Source organism: Pan paniscus, chromosome 6 (genome assembly GCF_029289425.2).
Source record: "Pan paniscus chromosome 6, NHGRI_mPanPan1-v2.0_pri, whole genome shotgun sequence".
In the NCBI taxonomy this organism is placed as follows: domain Eukaryota; kingdom Metazoa; phylum Chordata; class Mammalia; order Primates; family Hominidae; genus Pan; species Pan paniscus.
Window position 1 is genome coordinate 117,815,671 of NC_073255.2, and position 20,692 is coordinate 117,836,362.

General features: G+C 42.0%; 2 protein-coding genes across 3 annotated transcripts in view; both read right to left on the reverse strand.

Moving 5' to 3' along the window:
• Window positions 1-5,591, reverse strand: part of LOC129398270 (olfactory receptor 2AE1) — a 31,779-nt gene extending 26,188 nt beyond the window's left edge. The window contains exons 1-2 of the mRNA XM_055115181.2: window positions 5,569-5,591; window positions 5,211-5,308 (exon numbers count right to left, since the gene is read on the reverse strand). The gene's annotated coding sequence lies outside the window, so the exon portion shown is untranslated. The remainder of the gene's footprint in view (window positions 1-5,210; window positions 5,309-5,568) is intronic.
• Window positions 1-20,692, reverse strand: part of TRIM4 (tripartite motif containing 4) — a 28,738-nt gene that overhangs the window by 7,155 nt on the left and 891 nt on the right. The window contains exons 2-6 of one of the 2 annotated variants that reach the window (XM_063606002.1): window positions 18,664-18,741; window positions 11,543-11,638; window positions 10,572-10,802; window positions 5,569-5,591; window positions 5,211-5,308 (exon numbers count right to left, since the gene is read on the reverse strand). In XM_063606002.1, the coding sequence (XP_063462072.1) occupies window positions 5,211-5,308; window positions 5,569-5,591; window positions 10,572-10,802; window positions 11,543-11,638; window positions 18,664-18,741 (526 nt within the window). The remainder of the gene's footprint in view (window positions 1-5,210; window positions 5,309-5,568; window positions 5,592-10,571; window positions 10,803-11,542; window positions 11,639-18,663; window positions 18,742-20,692) is intronic. The other variant, XM_003815718.6, reaches the window with a different exon arrangement.

Here is a 20,692-nt window from a genome sequence, read left to right on the forward strand (position 1 = left end):
CCCTCTCCTCCACAATGGGCCTGCCATGGGGCATCCATGCTGCTAACTTGAGTACCTGGAGCCATGTCTATATTTGGCATGGTAAGTCTCACCCACTTCCCTTCAGCACCACCACCACATTATGCAGTGCGTTTCCCACCATCAGTGAGACAAGATGACATATTTTCCACCTAGTATGGGAGCAGGTTAGTGCTACCCCAGCTGTGGGGTATTCCGTACACGATGGACAAGGGTGAGTAACAGGAGTGCAGATACAGGTAGTAAAGGCATGTACTGAAAGGCATGATAATAGCATGTCACAAGCTAAACTCTTAATACCCCCACAGCAATGCAACCAATCCCTTCAAACAGCCAATAATATGTGGCTAGGGTGGCACAGTAACTGTCTCCACGTAGGGGCCCATGCCCTCCCCTTGGGGATGGCTACAGGTAGACGGCAACCACAGCTGGCCTTACTTACCCTAAAATTGGGCTGGTAGATGCACCTGGGGTCGTCTTCACCTGCCAGACACATTCTGTCCCATTGAGACACCATTCTTACTAACTGGGAGAGTATAAAAGCCAGGCACTTCCAGAAGTGTGCATTCTGGTGGTTCTAACCCTTGGCCATTTTTGCCCCCAAGTGGCAACAACAGACACAGAGTTGCAATTTGGAGACCTCGCTAAACATACGGCTGCAGCCTTCAAGGATACCTGTGCCATGCCATTACTCTTCTCACTGGGCAACTGTGTAAAATCGCATGGCCCTGGATATCTTAACTGCTGCCCTGGGTGGAAGCTGCACATTAATTAAAACCAAATGTTGTGTATATATCCCTATTACTCTCACATTATAACCAGGGCTATGTGAACCCTAGAAACCCATATTTCAGCTAAAAATTCTCTATCTTATCAAGTGCTTGGAAAAGCTTTCTGTAGAGTATGATTGCTACTATGCTTGTCATTGTCTTTTGTTGCTGTAGTTTCTAACGCTGCTGCAGCATCTGGCAGCAATGCTACTGCACACACCTTGCCCCAGGGAAGTTGCAGAGAATGATGTGATAAGAATGTGGGGGCCATTCAAGGGTATGCTGGACTGCAGTGTACGGCAGACACACCTGACAGCAATAACTCCAGCACACCCTGAGAATAACCCTATGGTCTAAGAAGACTGTGTATTCAGAGTTCTGAGCTAAAGAATCCAGGAGTGGCCAACCCAGAAATGCACTCCTCATCTATAAAGGCCATGTGAACTCCCGGTCCATTCCTTGGAATGCAGGCAATACAGGGATCGAGGCCCTTTCTTTTGGGTTAAATGGAAGGTCCCAGGTGGAGATTGCTAAATGAAAATGCTATATATAACCTGCATGCTTTTTACAAATAGCAGTGGTTTGTTTTCCTGTCCAGCTGGCCATTCCTGGACTGCCCTGCATGTAGGTCTTCAATAAACCCCATGTCTCATTCACTATTCCAGATCTCCTCTTCGGCCTTTCAGACACGGTGCCATCCTTAATGAAGTCAGTAGGGGACTGGCACAAGTATACACCTTTTTATCAGTCTCCCTTCAAGTGATATTATACCACTTCACACATGAGAACTGTATCATAGTATACTTTCATCTCTCCTCTCCCAATCTTCACACTACTGTCATGGATTTTACTTTTAAATATAAGTTCCAAAATACACCATATTTTGTCTGTTGAAATAGTCAATTATTAGGGTTCTCCAAAGGAACAGAACCAAAAGGATATATATGTCTGTGTCTGTGTATGGTGGGTGGGTGTGTGTGCGCACACGTGCATGCATGCACCTGTGAGTTTTCTGGGTTTTCTTTTGAGATGGGGTCTCGCTGTTGCCCATGCTGGAGTGCAGTGGTGCAATCACAGCTCACTGCGGCCTCAACCTCCTGGGCTTAAGCCATCCTCCCGCCGTGGCCTCCCAAGTAACTGGGACTACAGGCACACACCAGCACACTAATTATTTTATTTTTTGTAGAGACAGGGTCTCACTATGTTGCCCAGGCTGGCCTCGAACTCCTGGCCTCAAGCAATCCTCCTAACTCAGCCTCCCAAAGCATTGGGATTACAGATGTGAGCCACCACACCCAGCCAGTGTATAAGATTTAATATAAGGAACTGGCTTGTGTGATTACTGCTACTGACAAGTCCGAATCTGCTGTGTGAGTTGGCAGGCTCAAGACCCAGATAGAGCCAGCGTTCTAGTTGGAAGGCCATTAGGCAGGAAGAGCCAATGCTGCAGTGAAGGCCAAGGTAGTATGCTGTAGAAATCCATCAGAAAGGTCAAGCCTTTTTTTTCTATTCAAGCCTTCAACTGATTAGATGAGGCCCACCCACATTATGAAGGGCAGTCTACACAGGCTTACTGACTTAAATGTTAATCTTATCCAAAATCACCTTCACAAAAACACCCAAAATAATTTTTGACCAATATCTGGGCACTCTGTGGCCCAGTCAAGTTGATGTATAAACTTACCATCGCAATTCCTTTTTAAAGGAATAAATAATGACAATAATATATATTTATTCATGTCATTACCATTTCTGGTGCTCTTTTATTCCTTTGTGTAGAGAGATTTCCATCTGGCATTTTCCTTCTGTCTGAAGGACTTCCTTTAAGACTTCCTTTCTTGAAGTGTCAGTCTGCTGTAAACTCTTTCTTTTAAGCTTTAGTTTACCTCCAAACTTATTTATTTCACCTTTGTTTTTGAAGGATATTTTTTGCCAGTTCTAGAACTCTAGGTTAACAGTTTTTTTCTTTCAGGACTTTAAAGAGTTTGCTTACTGGCATTGTTTCCAATGAGAAGTGTAATGTCAACTTTGTCTTTGTTCCACTGCAAGTAACTATCCTCTCCCCTGGTTGCATTTAAGATTTTCTTTTTGTCACTGGTTTCCAGCAAGTTATGATGAGCCTTGGCATATTTTTCTTCATATTTCTCATACTCAGGGTTTGTTGAGCATCTTGGATCTGTGGACTTAGTTTTTATCATATTCAGAAAATCTTTGGCCATTATGTCTTCAAGTATTTTTCCTATTCCATCTCCCTCCCCACTCCTCTCTTTCAGGGACGCCAATCACCATAGATAATAAGGCTGCATAAAGTTGTCCCACAGGTCACTGATGCTCTTTGTGTTTTTGTAAATTGTTTTATTCTGTGTATGTTTCATTTTTTTGTAGTTTCCATTGCTCTGTCTTCAAGTTCACCAATTTTTTCTTTTGTAATATTTAATCAACTATTAATCCCATCCAGTGCATTCTTCGCCTTAATCACCACATTTTTCATCTTTAAAACTTTGATTTGGTCTCTATATACCTCTTTACAGAATACACTCATAATAAATGTTTTAAAGTCCTTCCATGCTTATTCTAACATCTGTGTCAATTCTAGGTCAGTTTCAGTTGATTATTTTCCTCCATTATGGGTCACTGCTTTCCTATCTTTTTGCATGCATATTTGACTGGATGCCAGACATTGTGAATTTATATTGTTAGGTGCTCTTTTTTTGTTTATTTCTACCAATTTTCTAGGGCTTTATCCTGGGATGCAGTTAAGTTAGTTGGAAAGAGTTTGACCCCTTTGGGTCTTGCTTTCATGATTTGTAAGGTGGGTGTGGAGCAGCACCCAGTCAAGGGCTAAATATTTTCTGCTAATGAGGCAAGATTTTCCTGAGTACGCTACTCAGTGCCCGTGAACTACGAGTTTTCTGGTGTGGCTGATAGGAACTGGCACTGTTCCTGGCCCTGTGTGAGCACCAGGAACCGTTCCCTCTAATCGTTTTAGAAGCTTCTATCTCCAGCCTTGAGTAGATTTTCACAGGCATGTGCTGATCAGAACTCTGCCAAACAACTAGGAAGCTCCTCCATAGATGGCGAGGGTTCTCTCTGTGTCCGGCTCTCTCCTCTCCAGGATACTGCCCAGTACTTTGCGAACTCTCACTACTTTGTTCTCCGTGAACTCCCAGGTCTATTCCTCAACTCAGCAAGTCTCCCTGGCTCTACCTCAGTTACCTCAGCCTTACATGGTCTGGAAACTCCCTCAGGCAGAGGGTAGGGCAATCATAGGCTGACCTCATTTGTTTCACATTTCTCAGGAATCACCGTCCTTCACTGCCTGACGTCTGGTGCTTTGAAAACGGTTGTTTCACATATTGTGCCTGTTTTGTTTTTGTGTTTTTATTTTAGTTTCTGCAGACAAGAAAACAACTCGTTTATTTACTCCATTTTGGCTAGAAGTGAACATCTACAACATGGTTCTTTTTTGTTTGTTTGTTTTTTGAGACAGAGTCTCACTCTATCGCCCAGTCTGGAGTGCAGTGGATACAATCTCAGCTCACTGCAACCTCCACCTCCCAGGTTCAAGCGATTCTCCTGCCTCAGCCTCCCGAGTAGCTGGGATTACAGGTGCACACCACCATGCTCAGCTAATTTTTGTATTTTAGTAGAGACAGGGTTTCACCATGTTGGCCAGGCTGGTCTCGAACTCCTGACCTCAAATGATCCGCCTGCCTCGACCTCCCAAAGTGCTGGGATTACAGACATGAGCCTTCGTGCCCGGCCTACAACATGGTTCTTAATCAAACATGTGCACATAAGAATCGCCAGCACAGCTTCTAGAGCATGTACCTGCCTTGGTGCCTCCCTGGAGATCCAATGAGTTTATTTTCAGTCTGTCCTACACTCTTCTTCTCAACCTCAACCTCTACCTTTCCTCAAAATACACCTTGTTCTTTAGCCTCTTTGGATACCCACCCCTCCATGTTCTCCACACCTTAGCTCATGCTGCTGCTTCTGCTTGAAACAGTCATCCCTGTTTTCCACCTGCCAAACTCCTACTAATCCCTCAAATCTCAAAACTGTCGCCTCTGCTGTGAAAACTTTCCCATCTCGCCCCCAACAGAGCCCTTCCTCTGGATTTCTGTAACATTTTATTCCTACCACCAGCAAACACTGGCTCCTACTATATCACTGTGAGTGCTGTGTGTCTGTCTCTCCAATGTGCTTACGAACTCATGAAGAAGTGAACAGGTCTCTTCTTTTTGTATCACTAGCACCTTGTAACAGTGTGTTAAATAAATGTTTCTTGAATGAAGTGTATACCCATTTATTAACCACCTTTCCTGACACTCTATTAGCTGCATGCTGTTTCCTCTTTCCTCTTTATTCTCCTATTTGAAAGATTTCTAAGGAGCCCCAAGTCCTAGAAATTCTGCTCACCTTGGAATCGCTTTAGCATTTCCTTCATCAATGGTATCTGGCACACTGTCTTCACCTTTACAGCTTCAAGGGAATAGTTCACATCCTGGATCTCACTCCTAAGAAGGTAGAGAAGACTGCTCTTAGGGGACAACTAGGGTAGCGAAGACCTCCACTCCCAGTCAAAGGTTCTTAGCCCAAAGTTCAGATGGCTTCTGTTCCCATTCCTCCTCCCAGAAACAATCAGGAAAATTTTTCCTCAGACCCCCATTAGGGTGTGCCCAGACTGACCTATGGATCCTAGGCCTTGTTTCCCCTCTGCTCAGCCTGTATCTTTACCATGCCACCCAGGTCCCCATAAGAGAACAGGAGTGCATACCTGGTCAACACTTCTTTTGGATTCTGTGAAAAGAAGGAAGACATAAGCAAATTACGAACCTTCTCCTGGAGACCTGGAATACAACTGTGTGAGCAGGTATTTTCTGACGGTTGCTTTTGCTCATGTCACATATGATCTCCTGCTGCCAAAGCCAACAGATGGACAGAATCTGGTCCTTTCTTTCACGTGACCCCTCTGCACTTATTCAACAATGCTGCCTGCGCCCCTCCTCTTTCTCCTTTGGCACTATGACATAAACTGGCTCCTGGCTTCCTGCCGGCCTCCCCAACTAGTCTCAATCACAGAGCCTGCTCCTTTGCATGCCTTTTGGTGGGTCCTCAGCAGCTCCAGCTTTGAGCTTCCACTCTTCTCCTTCCTGTTGTTTTACAAGATTGCTTTTAAATTATAATCGCAAGGGATATTTTATCATGCCCAAGTCCAAAGAGATTTTCTACAGGTGAATTTTACTAAACTTTATGGAACTGAAAATACCCTCAGTTATAACACAAAAGAGAAAAATATAAATTTTCCCAACTGATTTTTCAGAGACTATTATAACCTTGTTCCTTAAGCCATGAAATGAAACAGTAGAAAAAAATTACAGACCCATTTTACTTAAAGACATAGATGTGAAAATTCTAAGTAACATATCAGGTAACCAATGGCAACGTGTATTTAAAAAATACAGCTCCTCCAAAAACCTGTAACTCAGCCTAATCAAGAAAAAAACAGACAAATTCCAATACGGGAGCATCCTACAAAATACCTGACCAACACTCCTCAAAACTTTCAAGATCATCAAAAACCAGAAAAGTCTCAGAAAATGTCACAGCCAAGAGGCACCTAAGGAGAGACAATGACAACCAAATGAAATCTGGTATCCTGGGTGTGGTTCTAGAAAATAAAATGAATACTAGGTAAAAACTGAGGAAATGGAAATAAACTACAAACTCTAGTTAGTAAACTGTATCACTGGTTCATTAATTGTAACAAATGAACCATATTAACACTAGATGTTGACAATAGGGGAAACTGGGTGAAGGGGTATGTGGGAACTCTGTCCCATCTTCTCAACTTTTTGGTAAACCTAAATTGTTCATTTTTTTTTTAAACTGGTTAATTACCACATGAAAAGTGCTCAATCTCACTAGTTATCAGGAAAATGCTTTATCTGGATGGGTACAGTGGCTCATGCCTGTAATCCCAGCACTTTGGGAGGCTTAGGTGGGTGGATCACTTGAGGTCAGGAGTTCAAGACCAGCCTGGCCAACATGATGACACCCCATCTCTACTAAAACTACAAAAATTAGACAGGCATGATGGCGGGTGTCTGTAATCCCAGCTACTCGGGAGGCTGAGGAACGAGAAATGCTTGAACCTGGGGGGCGAAGTTGCAGCAAGCCAAGATGGTGCCACTGCACTCCAGCCTGGGTTACAAAGCGAGACGCTGTCTAAAAAATAAAAAATAAAAATTAAAAAAAAAAAGCTTTATCAAGGAAAGGTGTACATACATATATATATATATATCCATATACCTTTAGGAAGAGGGAAGGGGTGCTGACTGAGGGCAGGAGATGACATTTTGCACCTTTCAGGATGGCTAAAGTTAAAGAACTGACAAATCTAAGTATTGGTGAGGATACATAGCAACTGGAACTCTTAACTTTACACACTGGTAACAATAGTGTAAACTGGAACAATCACTTTGTACCAGTTTGAAAATGGTTTGGAATCATCTACTAAAGCTAAACACACATGTATGTCCTATGACCAGGAATTGTTCTCACAGGTATACAACTGATAGAAATGTATATAAATGTGCACCCAAAAAGATATGTTCACACATATTCCTGTTTTTAATAATAGAAACAGAAATCATCCAAATTTCCCTCAAAAGAAAAATGAATAATATGCTTTGGTATATTAATATAATGGAATACGACAGTACTATACAGCGGGCACTACTGACATTTTGGGCTGGATAAGTCTTTGCTGGGAGCTGAAGGCAGGCATGTCCTGTGCATTACAGAATGTTGGCAGCATCCTACACACAAGAGATGCTGGTAGTAACCACCCTCCAGTTGTGACAACCAAAAATGTCTCTATATAATATCAGATTTTGCCCTTGGAGGGAGCAAAATCACCCTGATTCAAAACACTGGTGTACAGCAATGAAAACAAATACCTACTGCATGGATTCATCTCACAAACGTAATGTGAGCAAAAGAAGCCAGTACGAAAGAGTGCGTCCTGAAAGATACTCACTCAAAAATAAGCACAACGAGTGCTGGGCGTGGTGGCTCACGCCTGTAATCCCAGCACTTTGCGAAGCCAAGGCAGGTGGATCACTCGAGGTCAGGAGTTCAAGATCAGCCTGGCCAACATGGCAAAACCCCATCTCTACCAAAAATAGAAAAATTAGCCGGGTGTGGTGGCACATGCCTGTAATCCCAGCTACTTGGGAGGCTGAGCCCAGAGAATAGCTTGTACCCGGGAGGCAGAGGTTGCAGTGAGCCGAGATCGCTCCACTGCACTCCAGCCTCGGCCACACAGCAAGACTCCATCTCAAAAAAAAAAAGTAAAAAAAAATTAGAGTGTGAGAAGTCCAGAGGGAGGCTACCCTTTGAGGAGAAGGGAAGAGGTACTGATTGGGGACATGAGGAAGCTTCTAGGATGCTATGTGTGTTCTATTTTTTTGACTTGGATAGTAGTTACATGAATGGTCACTTTGTGATAATCTGTCAAGCTTTTGATTTATACATTTTTCTCCACGAGTGTCATACTTTTTTTTTTAAATAGAGACAAGATCTTGCTAAGATGCCCAGGCTAGTGCAAACTCCTGAGCTCAAGAGATCCTCCCATCTCAGTTTCCCAAAGTGCTGGAATTACAGGCGTGAGCCACTGTACCTGGCCTTAAAATGTGTTTTAATGTTTATTTTATTATGACAATAAATATAACAATTTGTCAAAATCTGTGGAATACAGAGCAATAAAGGTAAAAGTATAACTTAAATTTACCAGCAAACAAAGGGGTAAATATAAAGGAGCCAAGCATTCCAACTCAAGAAGTTGAGAAAAGAGCTAGAGAAGAAACCCAAGGACCAATTTAAAAAAAAACAGCTGGGGGCGGTGGCTCACACCTGTAATCCCCGAACACTTTGGGAGATCAAGGCAGGAAAATTACTTGAGCCCAGCAGCTTGAGGGTGCAGTGAGCTATGAGCACACCACCGCACTCCAGTCTGGGTAACAAAGCAAGACCCTGTCTCAAAACCTAAATAAAATAAAAATAAAGATAAACAATAAAGAGCAGATATTAATGGTTTCACTGCAGCATTATTTGTAGTGGTAATGGTGTTGGAGGCAACTCAGGTAGCCATTACCGGAAAAAGAAACAGGTAAAATGTGGAAGATGTACATTAGAAGTGGGTCATGGGGTAAAAGTAAAGGAAATCAATTTTAAAAATGGGTAGGTAGATAGATAAGTACAGTAGTTCTCTCAGGCTCTGAGATTCTATGTTCTAGTTTCATCTGTTTGTTTTGTTTTGTTTTGTTTTTTGGTATGGAGTCTTGCTCTGTCGCCCAGGCTGGAGTGCAGTGGCACAATCTCGGCTCACTGCAATCTCTGTCTCCCGGGTTCAAGCGATTCTCCTGCCTCAGCCTCCCAAGTAGCTGAGATTACAGGTATGTGCCACCATCCCCAGCTAATTTTTAGTAGAGACGGGGTTTCACCATGTTGGCCAGTCTGGTCTCAAACTCCTGACCTCAGGTGATCCACCCACCTCAACCTCCCAAAGTGTTGGGATTACAGGCGTGAGCCACTGCACCCAGCCCCAGTTTCATCTTTTTTAATCGTTTCCCTAACTTTGCATTTCCATTTGCTGATATAATTTTTTGTAAACATTCTGCTGGCTCACATGTATCTTAGAGGTTTCAGATTCTAATTAGATGTTAAGCCTGTATTTTAAATGTGTTATTTCAGAGATTCTTTTATGACACATATTTGGATATGTACTTGCAACTGCATTGCTTAAGCATGTTGTAAAACTTTTATATAATTCTTGGAAGTCATTACATTTAATTTTAACTGTTAGGTTATATCTATCATATAAAACCTAGCTAGCAATTTCTTATTGATAATAACTACTGGGTGGGTCCAGGTTTCTGACTTCCTTAAGAGTAGAACAGAATGTTGTCTCTTGCTTATGAAAAAAAAATAGTAATGGTAGACAGAAAATGTTCTTGAGAACACCTTTTAGAGATCTTTTCATCTTCATTCACGTGATATGGAGGAAAGAGAGGTTCTGAGGCATCCGATACTCAACATGAATTATTTCAGCAAAAAGAAAAAGCAAAGTCACAAATGTAGGACCCTATCCAAAAACTAAAAGAAGCTATAAGGACACTTCACCTACAGAGGATATAAAGGTAAAGATTAACTCAAAGGAGGGGCTTTTGATAACAAACTGGCCTAAAGACCCAAACTTAAGTGCTGAGTTAGAATTATAATCTTTTAAAGGTTGCTAGTCATTGGAAATTATTTAAATGAAAGTACCACTCAAAATATGGGGATAAGAACAAAGTGTTATCAAGCTGTGATTGTAATGATTAAAAATAAGCAAGAAAGTTAAGTGTCTCTTAATTGTTGATAACAGTTATGTACTTGGGAGTTTTATGCTTGCTTTGTTTTATTGTTTAATAATTATAAATGTACACATAAGATGAATGAAAAAAATCTTATATGTGCTAAGTCTCAGATCCTAGATGAACTATGAGACCGTGTGAATCAACTTATCTCCTATGAGCTGAGCTCAGCATACCTACATTTCACATTAATTTCCTTTGAATGGTGAATCTTTGGCTTTTTAGTTATGTGACAGCACAGAACTAGCAAGAGATAAGACATGTCTATGAAACCCACTCACCAGGAAGGACATTCAGCTCTAAAGACAAGAGAGAGTTCAATTAGTGAAGATGAGATCACCCCCACCCGTAACTGTCTCACCTGAAGCAGCTCCAGGGTGGGGGCCTGGCTCTTCTCCCCCACCTCTAAGATGAGCTTCTTCAATGAAGCGATCGTTTGATTGAGTTTTAACGTGTTCTCATTCAGCTTCTTCTTTGTCTCTTCTTCTTCTTTGTTCAATCTCTGAAGAAACAGGTCCTCTTCTTCAACCAGGAAGTTGTGCAGCTTTGAAAACTCCATGCTGATTCTCATTCGCTGACTCTTTATCTTATCCTAAGGCCACATGAGATTTGCTCACTCCTTTTTCTGCCTGACCCCAGCTACTAAATTCCTTACACAATTCCCCAGTAATCCACAGTCAATCCTAATCAAACCCTCTTGAAAAGCTCCTGCCCACCCCCACTAAAATTTCCATTACTCCTTTATTTATACCTACTTGATAGCTCTGTCTAGTCATTATAGTATTCATTCATTCTTCCTAACATTTCAGTCTCTACTACTGACAAGTTTTAAACTAAAACAAACTTTCACATCTACTACTTAGTTTAGCCTTCAGAACTCGTTTAGTTTTACCAAATCTTTAGGAGTGTGAGGGTGTGTGTGTGTGTGTGTGTGTGTGCATCCATTCATCTGTTTCTTTCCACAATGCCATGGGCCCAAACCGACTCTAACCTAGGGAGTATATTTAGGAAAAAGTAGGAAGGAGAGGGGTGCTACCTTAAAGTAGAGACATGGGGATGAAGTATGCGGAACTCATTATCACCCAAAGCCACTAGCAGCAGGGACAGGTACTTCCTCTCCTATCCCCGTATCTACAAGGGGCCTGATAACTGAACTGACACCCAGAAAGCTCTTCTTTCAGTCACATGATATGGAGGAAACAGAGGTTCTGAGGCATCCAAGACTCTACGTGAACTGCAAAACCCCATGACCAAAAGGACCTCAGAAGCAAGAAATGTCCCAGACCAAAAGGACCTCAGGAGCAAGAAATATCCAACCACTTCTGCCATTACCTTCCACTGTGTGGCGTTCTTCACTTCTACATCCTGTAAATGCATGACTTTCTTCATCTTGGCCACGAGATTACGCTGAGACTTAAGAAGTTTCTCCTGCCAGCAGAAACACACACAGGTAAGAAAACACATCTCCAACCATCATCATCTTCTTTTTTCTTTTTGGTTTTTTTTTTTTTTTTTTTTGAGACAAAGTCTCACTTTGTCACCCAGGTTAGACTGCAGCGGCCTGATCATGGCTCACTACAGCCTCAGCATCCCAAGCTCAAGTGATCCTCCCACCTCAGCCTCCCAAGTAGCTGGGACTACAGGCATGCTCCGTCAGGTCCAACTAATTTTTTTATGTTTCGTAGAGACAAAGTCTCCCTATGTTGCCCAGGCTGGTCTTGAACTCCTGGGCTCAACAGATCCTCCCACCTCAGCCTCCCAAAGTGCTGGCATTACAGCCATGAGCCACCACGCCTGGCAACTTCATTTTTTAAGAGCTAAAAGTCACCTAATCAAAACAGAGAATGAGATTGAGAAAATGCTGAAGACGGTCACAGGCCTATGATAAGAACTATTCTGGTCTGAAATCATCACAACACTATATTGAGTTTTCCTGGTAAGTTAGCAAAAACTAAAAACTGTTAGAAGATTAGCAAATATCTACTACTGGCAGGGAGAAGGCCTCTGGCACCACAGGAGATTAAAAAGGTGCCATTTTTTGATGGACAACTGGCAGGATTTAACAAAATTTTAAATGGGTACAATGCTACTTCTAATAATCTATGCAACAAAACACTAGCAAAAATAACCAATATGTAAAGAAATGGTCACTATAGCATTATTCATTATCCACTAATTAGGAATTATTAAATAAATTATGTTATATTGATACTTTGCATCAATTTCAGGTAGCTGTCTATATATTGACATGAAATACACAATAAGTTGAAAGCAAGCCATAAGACAATATGTATTGTACAATTCTGTTTTGAAAAGAATAAACGTGTCTATGCGCATACGTGTTTATCTATGTGTGTGTATTTGTATGTGAAAGCAAGGGAAATCTGGAAGGATGTATACCCAAGTATTAACATTGGTGACTTCCAAGGAAAAAGAATCGCTTACGAATTTGGAGGTGGGGTACTAGAAATTTTATGCATTTTTGCTTTAATTTCTACAAGTGGCATATGCCATTTTTGTAATTTAAAAACCCGAGTAAGTTATTAAAAAATAAAGCAAGTCAATCAACATTGACAAATTGGGCTGAGGGGCAGCACCCGATAGTAGGATGTCAGCTGCGAGTGCAGAGATGGAAGCAGAAATGTTAGAGAAACACACAAGAGAAAAACCCACAGGAACTGATGATCAAATGGCTGCAGGAGGAAAGGGTCCAGATTTAGCCCCTCAGTTGTGGTTTAAGTAACTGGATGGACTGCAGGTTATTTATCAAATTAGAAAATATAGGAAGAAGAGCAGTGTGTAAATGGGAGGAAGGAAAATAAATTTCACCTAAATAAATTGAGTCTGAGATGCCTGTGGGACATCCAAGTGGATATGTTAGCAATTAGAGTTGGGAAGGAGATCTATGCTGCAGAAGCAGATTTCGGGATTAAAGCACAGGTGGCAGTTGGAGCCTTGGGTGAGCGTAAAATCACCCAGTAAGATTCTATAGAGTAAGAGGATCAAGGCTAGAACTGGCAACAACTACATTTAAGCAGTATGTAGAAAATAAAAATCCTGCAAAGAAGCTAAGGTGAGCAGTTGGTGAAAAACCAAGAGAGAATGGTTTCTCCTATGCCAAAGGAAAAGACCATTTAAATTACAAAACTAGTGAATAGTGTCAAATGCTAGAGGGTGGCCTGGGCAACTTTCTGTAAGTCTCACTATATGTCAAAATAAACAAAAAATTAAAAAAATTAAAAATAAATTTAAAAAACTAAAAGAAAAGAAATGATTAGAACTAAAAAATAATCTGTACAACTTTTTAAATTCTTCCCCAGAAAACTAACAATTACTAATAGGTATAACTTTTCATCCAATCATTTACAAGTGACAATGGTTAAAATCAAGTTAAATAACTGACAAGGTTGATAACATCAAAGTTGGCAAGGGTATGGAGCAACTGGAACTCTTACACAACATTAGCAGGCGAATGAAATGCTACCACCATTTTGGAAGAAGGTTCAGTGTAAAACTAAACATACATTAATCCTAGGGTACAGCAATTCTATTCCTAGACCCAGGAAAAATGAAAACATGTACCCATAAATAGACCTGTACAAGAATATTCATCGCAGCTTTATTCACAATAGCTAGAAGCTGGAAACAGTCCAGGTATTCATTGATAGGAAGGTGGATAAATAATGGCAAAAACCGCAATTACATTTGCACCAACCTATACAAAACGGATAAATCTCAAAATCAATATGCTGAGCAAAAGGATCCATACAGACAATGGAATTCCATTTATATGAAGTTCTGGAACAGGCAAAACCTAATTTGTGTTTGAAAAAAAATCAGAACGGTGGTTGCCCTGGTAGGGGAAGGGTGCAGAGAATAACTGGGAAAGGGCATGAAGGAATTCTCTGGATGGTAATATCCTTTATCTTGAGAAGGGCATTTGTCAAAGCTCAGCAAATGTACAACTAAGATTTGTGTTTTTCATGGTATTAAATTTTACCTCAAAAAATACCATAGGCCAGGCACGGTGGCTCACACCTGTAACCCCAGCATTTTGGGAGGCCAAGGCAGGTGGACAGCTTGAGGCCAAGAGTTCGAGACCAGCCTGGGCAACATGGTGAAACCCTGTCTCTACTAAAATACAAAAGAAATAGCCAGGTGTGGTGGCACAAGCCTGTAATCCAGCTACTTGGGAGGCTGAGGCATGAGAATCGCTTGAACCCAGAGGCAAAGGTTTCAGTGAGCCGAGATCACACCACTGCACTCCAGCCTGGGTAACAGAATGAGACTCTACATATTAAAAAAAAAAAAAAATACCATAAACAAATGTTAAATCTGGTTAATGATATACATGCTGAAGTATTTTGTTTGCAATTGAATTTTAAAAGCATCAAAAGGAAATAAGAATTGATGTATTCAGAGAGATACAGACAAATGGACAGCTATGTGATAAAAGAGTCAAATGTTAATGGTAGAATCTACATGTGGGTACACTGGTGTTACTACAAAATTCTTCCAACTTTGATGTATGCTTGAAATTTTCATAGTAAAATGAAATAGGAAAACAAAATTAAATTATAAAAGGGATTCCTACAGTTCTGTTAAATGGCACAATACCATCTGTGCTATTCTGTTTCTACCATGATGTTTCCTAACATTATATCATCTATTTACTATCTCTAGTAGTTAACTTTAATAGGCATGTAACCCTGCTACTCTCTCATGTAATTTCACTTTATTCAATTATAACTGCCGCTTTGTGGTCACTGTCAAATTTGATGTATATGAGGTTTGTAATGAGATATATATTAGTTCCTTCAAATAGGACCAAGTTTTTGAAAGTTTTCACTTTGCTTGATAATGAAAAATATAATAATCTACTAAATAGAGATTTTCTATGTCTTAAAAAGCCCTAACAAGTCAGTATGCATGAATTCTCTCATATGGTTCTACTACTCAAGACTCTACCCAAGTTTTTTTCAATCTGGCCACAGTTGGAATCTAAACTGGGAGGTGAGTTAACTTGACAGCCTTGGTGGAAGTTAGAAAACACTTTCCCTGCAACAACAGAAACTGCCAGGAGGTGGCAGGAGCGCAACACCAAGCATTTCAATCTGGGTTAGAAATACCAGAAATTTTAAAAATCACTCTCTCAGCTAGGTGCGGTGGCTCACGCCTGTAATCCCAGCACTTTGGGAGGCCAAGGCGGGCAGATTACGAGGTCAGGAGTTCCAGAGCAGCCTGACCAACATGGTGAAACCCCGTCTCTACTAAAAATACAAAAACAAATTAGCCAGGCATGGTGGCGCACACCTGTAATCCCAGCTACTCAGGAAGCTGAGGCAGGAAAATCGCTTGAACCCGGGAGGTGGAGGTTGCAGTGAGCTGGGATCGCGCCACTGCACTCCAGCCTGGGCAACACAGTGAGACTCCATCTCAAAAAAATAAATAAATAAATAAATAATTTTTTTAAAAAATCACTTTATCTTAATTTAGCACCAGAAAATTGTATGTATATGAAAACACAAGTGTAATAAAAGAGCATACTTTTATAGAATGAAGACATTTACTGACTTGTGATCATGTAGCTCAAACAACATTAAACTTCCAAAGATCTTAGTTTCACTCTAGACCTTCAAACCAGCTGTGCATCTGTGAGCAAGTCAGCCTTGCTTATTTCCTGGATCGAGGCTTCCTTAACTATAAAATGAAGACAACTGGACTAAATGTCTCTTAAATACCATCCCAGCTCTTGAGTTCTATGAATTTCAGTCACTGCAACTTCTGCAATTGATCCAAGCTGGTAGGTGTACTTTGGAAATATACCTCAAATCTACCTACATGCCAAACCCCACTGCCACCGCTAGTTGAAGCCACCATCATCTTTTGTCTGACAACTACAATAACCTCCCGACTGCTCTCCCTACTTACAGTCATGTCCTTCTCTCATACAATATCCACAACGCAGCCACAGTGGCACGATCATAGCTCACTGCAGCCTCGAACTCCTGAGTGCAAGTGATCCTCTAGTCTCGGCCTCCCGAGTAGCTGGGACTACAGATGTGCATCACTACATCCAGCTAATTTTTGTATTTTTTGTAGAGATGGGATCTCACAGTTGCCTAGGCTGGTCTTGAACTCCCGGACTCAAGCAATCCTCCTGCCTCAGCCTCCCAAAGTGCCAGGATTATAGGCATAAGCCACCACACCTGGCCTTGGAATAACTTTTCTAAAAACTAATCAGATATTGTCACTCTCCTGCTCAAGATTCTTCACTGGCTTTCCTCTTCACCAAGAAAATCTGAACACTTCATTGTGGCCCAACATAAGCTGACCGCTGCCTACATCTCGTTTCACATCTCATGCCACCTTTCCCCTTGCTCTTGGTCCTCCAGGTGCAGAGACCTTCTTCCTACCCCATAAACATATCCAGCTCTCCCCAGCCTCAGGGCCTCTTCCCACAGTTCCTCAGATGGCAGACTCTGCATCCAGCAAGTTTCAGCTGCAATGTCACCTCCTAAGAGAAGACTGCTCCCTTCTCTGGCATAGCACTTTTTCTTTTTTTCTTTTTTTTTTCTTGAGACGGAGTCTTGCTCTGTCACCCAGGCTGAAGTGCAGTGACATGATCTCGGCTCACTGCAACCTCCGCCTCCCGGATTCAAGCAATTCTCCTGCCTCAGCCTCCCAAATAGCTGGGATTACAGGTGCCCACCGCCGCACCTAGCTGATTTTTGTATTTTTAGTAAAGACAGGGTTTCACCATGTTGGCCAGGCTGGTCTCAAACTCCTGACCTCAAGGGATCCTCGCGTCTCAGCCTCCCAAAGTGCTGGGATTACAGGCGTGAGCCACTGCACCTGGCCTAGGATAGCACTTTCTTTTTCTTTCCCAGCATGCCATCACCATCTGTGATTATTTCATTTATTTGTCTGTCTGCTATCTGCCTCCCACCCTCAGCCCAACTGGACTGTGAGCTCCATGGAAAGCCTTTACTTGTCTTGTTCACCACTGGATTCCCAGTGCTGCATCTGGTGCTGTGCCACAGCATCTGACACAAAGCCAGTGCTCAATAAACATCTTAAATTAATTAACAGAATGGAGGGATTAGCTCCTAGAGTCAGGCATGAAGGAAAAAAGAGCTGCACTTGGAGGCCTTTTCCATGCAAACAATTTGCATCTGGAGATTTATGAAGCTATTTCTCTTTCTCTTTTCTCTTTTTCTCCCCTCACCATAACGGGTATAGGATGGGGATATTTTCCATGGATTTAGGGAACTTCCAGCTGTCCAACTTTTAAAACACAGTCCATCCATCTGAGTATATGCTGAGAATGGGATGCTTGGAAATAAAGCAGCTTCACCCAGGGGCAGTTTATGTTTTTCTAACTAACTTGGGGTGGGGATGGAATGAAAGGTAGTTGAATAGGGCAGTGACTAAGCAGAGGAGGATGGAGAGATGGGCAGGTATCAGGGAATTCCGGCCAGTGACCTGGCTCCTGAACACCTACGAAGTCAACCTTGTGACATTCAGCCCATCCCAGTGTAACCCTTACCCATCCACTCCTGTCCTGTTGGGCCATTGTGTTTAATCCTGAAATCCCACCTCTTCTAAGAAGTCTTCTCAGATTAGTTGTGGCAGAGTGAAAAGTGTAAAGGATTAGGGGTTAGAAGACCTCAGTTCAAGCATAGCCACTTCCTAGTTCTGTGACCTCGGGGGCATGTAACCTCACATCTCTGTGGCACAGTTGCCTCATCTTCAAAAAGGGAATAACAGAATCCACCTAATAGGATGTCTATGAAGATTAAAGAATTACAGTATGAAAAATGCTTAGAACTGTGGGTGGTACGTAAGAAGTAATGAACAACTGATAGCTATTACTGCTGAAGATGGAAGATTTAAGGGCTATGTTCCCCTTTCATACCCATCCACTTATATTTCCCTCAGCCCCCACCCACAAGTGTATTTTCCCTTCCATTTATCTGATGGGTCCTCTCCATGTCTTTTGCTGGCTACCTACCATTGGTGTTTCCCAAGCTTCTCTTTGTGCCTTTTTTTACTCTCTATGTGGTCCTCCTAGGAGAATCTCATCTTCTTACTTCTTCCATGACTTCAAGAACAGGCTGAGGATTCTAAAATATTATCTCTAGCCTCCAAGGCACCCCACCTCCTGTCCCTCTTCCTTGGACTTCCTGTCACAATTACTTCACACTCAGTACATTCCACAAGCATGGGATCTTCTGTCCTAAGACTACGCTTCCTCCTGTGTACCTTACCTCGGTTAACCTGACAGTCATCTACCTGCCATCTGAAGCAGAAATCTGAACTACCATCCAAGACTCCTCTCTCTCTCACCCACCAAGTCTAATTGATCACCAAGTCATTCAACTCCAGCTCATTATCACTCCATCCCTCCCTCTCCATCATCCCTGCCCTGAACTAATTCAGGTCTTTATTACCTCCTGCTTAAAATGGTACAAGAGCAGCCTAATTAGTCTTCTCTTCCATTCATCCACGTGGATGTCAAAGTTACCTGTCTAAAACAAAAAAACCGATCATATCATTCCCTGCCTTAAAACCCTTTAATAACTCCCCACTGCCTGAAAGAGAAAGTTCAATCTTTTTACTATGGCAAACAAGATCCTTCATGATAAGGCCCTGCCTTTTTCTTCAAGCTCATGGCCCACCATCCTCCTTCCCATGCTCCATGCTCCAGAAGTACTGAGCAACCTCCAGTCCTCTCACACACCACATGCTATCCCACTCCACCACATTTGGAATATGCTGTTCCTTTGGCCTGAAATACCTTCTTTCCTACCTCTACTCACCCTTGAAGAGCTAACACATTTAACTCCTCAACGGAGCCTTTCCTCACTCTTCAGTGATCACTCCGACCTCAGACCTTCTGTACACTTGGTAAATACTTCAGCTACTCTCACACACACTGAAATTAATGTTCTACACGCTTAAGTTCCTTACGAGACAAAGCCCATGTCTTTCTCATCCACTTATGTCCAGATTCTAAAACAATGTTTGGCAAATAGTAAGCATCAATAAAGGTTACTGAGTGAAGGAATGAACATACACTTTCTAGTCCAGCTTTGCGTCTGTTTCCTGTTCATAGTCAGCTGGTACAACTGTACAGTATTTTACAGTTTCCAAACATTTTCACTGTGTCATTAAATTCATGTGTTTGGCCAGGAAAGGTTGCTCACGCCTGTAATCCCAGCACTTCGGGTGGCCAAGGTGGGTGGATCACCTGAGGTCAGGAGTTCGAGACCAGCCTGACCAACATAGTGAAACCCTGTCTTCACTAAAAATACAAAATTAGCTGGGCATGCTGGCAGGTGCCTGTAATCCCAGCTACTCGGTAGGCTGAGGCAGGAGAATCACTTGAACCCGGGAGGTGGAGGTTGCAGTGAGTTGAGATCTCACCACTGCATTCCAGCCTGGGCAACAAGAGCGAAACTCCGTCTCAAAAACAATAATAATAAAATAAATAAATAAATTCATGTGTTCATGTACTTACTGCATATCAATTCTGCTGGAGACCACTGGAGTTACACCATCAGTAATGGGAGGGGGTGGGGCTACTCTGGAAAGGATGATCAGGGAAGGTCTTCAAGCTAAAAGCTAAAAGGATCTAAAGGATAGATGTGGGTAGAGAAAGAGAACAGACTTGAAACAAAAGCAAGAAAGCCAGTATGGCTGAAGCAGAGTAAGGTAAAGTGATTTATTCAACTGGAGCTTCTTAACCCATGAGATAGGACGGATAATCCCCAAATTCAAATGTTACAGGATTTTCCCAACTGATGAAGGAAGCTAGTAACAAAACCCAGCCTCATCATTACAAGCTAGGCTTTTCCCAAATCATCAGCTGTCTATGACATTTACAGACAGACAGGCACTGTCCAATACAGTATCCATTTAGCCATACAAGCACCTGAAACGTGGATATTCCAAACTGCTATGTGTTGTAAATGTAAAATACACACCAATTTCAGACCTATTATGAAAAAGGAGTATAAAATATCTCATTGAGGCCGGGCGCGGTGACTCACACCTTAATCCCAGCACTATGGGAGGCCAAGCAGGGCAGATCACTTGAGGTCAGGAGTTCGAGACCAGCCTGGCCAAGATGGTGAAACCCCTCTATACTAAAAAACAAAAATTAACCGGGTGTGGTGGCGTGTGCCTGTAATCCCAGCTACTCGGGAGGCTGAGGCAGGAGAATTGCTTGAACCCAGCAGGAGGAGGTTGCAGTGAGCCAAGATCGCGCCACTGTGCTCCAGCCTGGGCAATAAAGTGAGACTCCATCTCAGAAAAAAAAAAAAAAAAATCTCATTGATAATTTTCATCTCAGCTTTGAATATTTGGGGTAATCAGATTAAATAAAATATATTATTACAATTAACGTCACCTCGTTTCCTTATCTTACCAGAAAGATTTTAAATTACATATGTGGTTTCTATCGGACAGCAGCGGCAC